The sequence below is a fragment of the Myotis brandtii genome, unplaced genomic scaffold, assembly GCF_000412655.1.
Source record: "Myotis brandtii unplaced genomic scaffold, ASM41265v1 scaffold19, whole genome shotgun sequence".
Taxonomy (NCBI): Eukaryota; Metazoa; Chordata; class Mammalia; order Chiroptera; family Vespertilionidae; genus Myotis; species Myotis brandtii.
The window spans coordinates 659,148-663,452 of NW_005357075.1; the positions used below are offsets into that span (position 1 = coordinate 659,148).

Below are 4,305 nucleotides of genomic sequence, written 5' to 3' on the forward strand. Positions count from 1 at the left end.
CCTCTGAGGTTGGACGGTCTGTTTGAGCTTCTAAGTCTCTGGATTTATTTTTGTTCATCAGCTTATGTTGTTCATTATATTCCACAAATGAGTGAGATCATGTGATATTTATCTTTCTCCGACTGGCGAGAGAATTCTTTGCTGAAATCTTTGTGCATATGCCATCTATATACAATACTCTACCAAATGAAACTTTTTAATAACTGAGAGTGCACATACCTTGCCAAAATATATTATTTCTATGCATATAAAATTTAGAATTATTTATAAGATTTTCTCCACCCCACCTCCACAAAAGTCATTGGAACATTTTTTAAATATATTACCTTACCTTAATCCAAGAAGAATTGAGATCTTTCAACATTCAATATTTTTCTTATCAAGGAAGATAGCATTTCAGATCAGGAGTTGTATTATGACTCAGTTAAGATTTGTGTTTTTCTTCCGATTAATTCCTGTTTCTACTAAAAGCTGTTTCTTTGTATTTTATGTGTTTTGCGACCCTTACTGGTTGGACCCCGTTGTAATTCTGTTTTCTAATTTATTGTTTCTAGTATGTTTATTAACATTCACCAAGATATGCATGTATTTATTTATTTATTTATTTATTTATTTATTTTAAATTATTAACAACAGCATCTTTTTAAAAATATTTAATCATTGGATTATTTATTTATTTATATTTCAGAGAGGAAAGGAGAGGGAGAGATAGAAACATCAATGATGAGAGAGAATCATTGATCGGCTGCCTCCTGCAAGCCCTCCATTGGGGATTGAGCCTGCAATCTGGGCATCTGTCATGACTGGGCATCAAACTGTGACCTCCTGGTTCATAGGTCGATGCTCAACCACTGAGCCACGCCAGCGGGACACATTTATTTTTAAGTATTGTAGCTTATACCTTAGGGTTTTAAAAATTTATAATCATGTCTAAAATAATGATTGTTTCTGCCCTTTCCACAAGTCCTGCCTCCTTTGTTTCCAGAACTGACAATGTTCACAGGTGCTTAGAGAAGGTGCGCATTCGATCTTGACTGGATTTCATTGGGAAGGCCTTCAATACTTCACCTAAAGGAATGATGTTGACTCTTGTTTTCATATAGAAAATCTTATCATTATGGATGCAGCCCCCTATTTTTGAGGTGTTTTTAAAAAGTCAGAATTCATGTTTAATTTTACAAAATGCCTTTTCAGTCTCCATGGAGACAATCTAATAGTTTCATTTCCTTATTTAGATTATCAGTGTGGTACAGTATTAGTGATCAGTGCACCTCCAGCTTTGTGGAAGAAGTCTTACTTAGATTTTGCAAAGTGCCCTCATATATATTCTTTATTTGAGTCACATACATGCCTGGGAGGGAGTGATTGTCTCCTGATGGGGTGGGTGGGAATGGACTAGAAAGGGCAGGAGGCAGCTGTGCAGGGCGGTGAGAATGTTCCATGTCTTGATTGGGTGATGGCTACTCAGGTGTGTCCAGTTGTCAGAGCTGGAACTGACAGGGAGTGAGCATTACTCTAGGAAACGTGGGCCTCCATGAGCACACAAGGACACAGTCTGAGAGGCACAGCAGGGAGGTTCCTCTTGGTCTCGATAGAGACTGGGAGGGAGGTGGCTGCCCCAGGTCACACAGCTGGCTGATGGTCAGGTTCACTTCTGGAATCCAGGACTCCCGACTTGAACCCAGGAGGTTTTCCACTCTATTTTACAGGGACCGACAGGCACAGACGGGTCTCAGATGAGAAGGAAGCTGCTGGTTCCAGCGAACAACGAGAACCCCATAGAAAGTGAGTGATTTGTTGGGGGCAGTGGAGCAGTGTCCTAACTGTTGTCCGCATAGCTGTTAGGGCAGTACAGAGCCAGGGACGCTGGAAACCGGGGGCCTAGGCTGATGGTCACTGGACCGTTAGGACAGTAAATCCCCTCCCCTCCTCTCTCCCTCCACCCCCCTCCTCCCACTGCACACCATCCCATCCGTCACAACAATGTTCTGTTCTGCCCTGTCCTTCTCTCCACCACCTTCCCCCTTCCCTGGCTGCTCAGGGCCGGGCTCACCACACTGAGGGCACCTAAGGGGCTGGTGCTGTCCAGCAGGCCACCACCAGCCCAGGAGACTCCCAAGCACCTGATCTCTGGCTAGGCCAAATTTAAAGAGCTGTAATGATAAACTACAGATCAGATTTTAAATACAAAAAAGGAATATAAAATATTCCATTGGTAATTTTTTGTTTATTGATTGCCTGTAAATATAATATTTTGTAAGTATTGAATTAGTACCAGATAGTGTTAAAATGAATATTGCCTGTTCCTTTTTATCTTCTTCAATTCGGCTATTAGAAAACTATAAATAAGTGGTCCTGGCTCACCTTATATTTCTGTGGGTCAGTGGTGTGCAGTGCATTCCACACACGTCTCATTGAATCCTCAGTACAATCCCATGAAATGGGTGGGGTTTGCTCTGCTTCCGGGTTAAATTCTTGCTCAGAGTCTGTTTGTGCCCGTCTCACTCTGCCAGTTTGGTGGGTGAGGCCAAGCTGGGTGTGGAGCCAGAGATCGTCCCCCTCCAGGCCCTCGGGCTGTGCACAGGTGCAGATGTGGCAGCCCCGGACCTTACGCTCAGGATAAGTGCAGGCTCCCTCCTCTGAGGGCCTGTTGCACTACAGTCTGTCCCACTCTCTGTCTCCTACCACATACTCCTCGCTCGCTCGATCCATGACGTCCATCTCCCCTCCCATGTGGCTGTCAGCCTTCCCTTAAAGCAGAATTCTCTGTTGATCTTGACTCTCCGAAGTGCCATGGGCACAAGCGAGGCCCAGACTGGCCTGATTCTAGTACTGTATGCTGATGGGAAGCAGGTAAGGGATGACGAGCAGCAGGTAACCACCAGGGGGCGCTCCAGTATACATCTGCCCTTTTTGTTGTTAATCCTCATCCGAGGATATTTTTCCCATTGATTTTAGAGAGATGGAAGGAAGGGGAAAGACAGAGAGAGAGAAACATTGATGTGAGAGAGACTATCAATTGGCTGCCTCCCACATGGACCCTGACCAGGGCCTGGGATTAAGCCTGCAACCGAGGTACGTGTCCTTGACTGTAATCGCACCCAAGACCCTTCACTTTGTGGGCCGACACTCTAACCAAGCCAAACTGGCTAGGTCTACATCTGCCCTTTTTGCAGGGTTTCCTCCACCTCACCTGACTGTCTCTGTGGCTTTCCCCCATCTAGCCCTGAGGGAGTTCTTCTATGACTTCTCAAGGATCGTGCCCTTTACTCGCTGGGAGCCGTTCATGAGGTTGGTGGGCCTCAAAGAAAATGATATCTTCATGGCCAAAGCACAAGCGTTGGACCCGCGGGATGCCTTGTATCACATGCTGACCATCTGGCTCAACACCAAGGGGAAGGCTGCCTCAGTCAACACCCTACTGGACAGCTTGGACAAACTGGGGGAAACAAAAGCAAAGGAGGAGATGCAGGACTTCCTGCTGGAGTCCAGAAAGTATGTCTATGAAGTGGGTGAAGCAGGTTCTGCTGTTTCCCAGTGAAAAGAATCTCTTTTGGAGACCAGAGCTTTCCTAGTTTACCTTTTCTCCTAAAAGGGAAATAAGACTGGACACTACATGCCTGGCCAGTGCGGCTCAGTGGTTGAGCATCAACCTGTGAATCAGAAGTCGTGGTCCTATTCCCTGCCAGAGCACATGCCCAGATTGCGGGCTGGATCCCCAGCAGGGGCTGTGTGGGAGGCAGCTGCTTGATGATTCCCTCGTACCATTGATGTTTCTATCCCTCTCCCTCTCCCTTCCTCTCTGAAGTCAATAAGCTTGGAGAAATTTCTCTTCAAATTGGTTCATAGGCCAATGCTCAACCTCTGAGCCACACCAGCCAGGCCTGGCACTTTTTTATTCTAATAGACTTCTACTTTTTACTTGTTATTTAATGTTTTGTATAATCCATCTGTGTTGTTATGTGTCCAGGTATTTATGTCTAACTATGATAGGGCTCTTTTTATTTTTATAGTTGAAAGTTCGTTCTTGTATTATTATTGTTTATTATTGTACTAGAGGCCCAGTGCACGAATTCGTGCATGGGTGGGGTCCAGCTGCCCACCCCAATGGTCCAGGCTGGGGGGCGGGGAAGGGGCCACGGTCGGTTGAGAGGTGCCAATCAGGGCCCCGATCAGGCTGGTTGGCTGCCGCAGTGCGTGCCATAACAACTGGTCGTTCCAGTAGCTTGGCTTTTATATATATAGATTATTTTCTGCAAACTTATTTTTGCCCCACCCTGTATATATTTGTATGTTTATGAAAAA

At 45.3% G+C, this 4,305-nt stretch overlaps 1 protein-coding gene across 3 annotated transcripts in view; it reads left to right on the forward strand.

Annotated features, from left to right (window-relative positions):
• Positions 1-4,064, forward strand: part of TNFRSF10B (tumor necrosis factor receptor superfamily, member 10b) — a 43,204-nt gene extending 39,140 nt beyond the window's left edge. For all 3 annotated transcript variants that reach the window (XM_005864587.2, XM_014538297.1, XM_005864586.2), the window contains 2 exons: positions 1,710-1,785; positions 3,225-4,064. In XM_005864587.2, coding sequence (XP_005864649.1) covers positions 1,710-1,785; positions 3,225-3,541 — 393 coding nt within the window. In that variant the 3' untranslated portion in view covers positions 3,542-4,064. The remainder of the gene's footprint in view (positions 1-1,709; positions 1,786-3,224) is intronic.
• Positions 4,065-4,305: the final 241 nt, after the last annotated feature.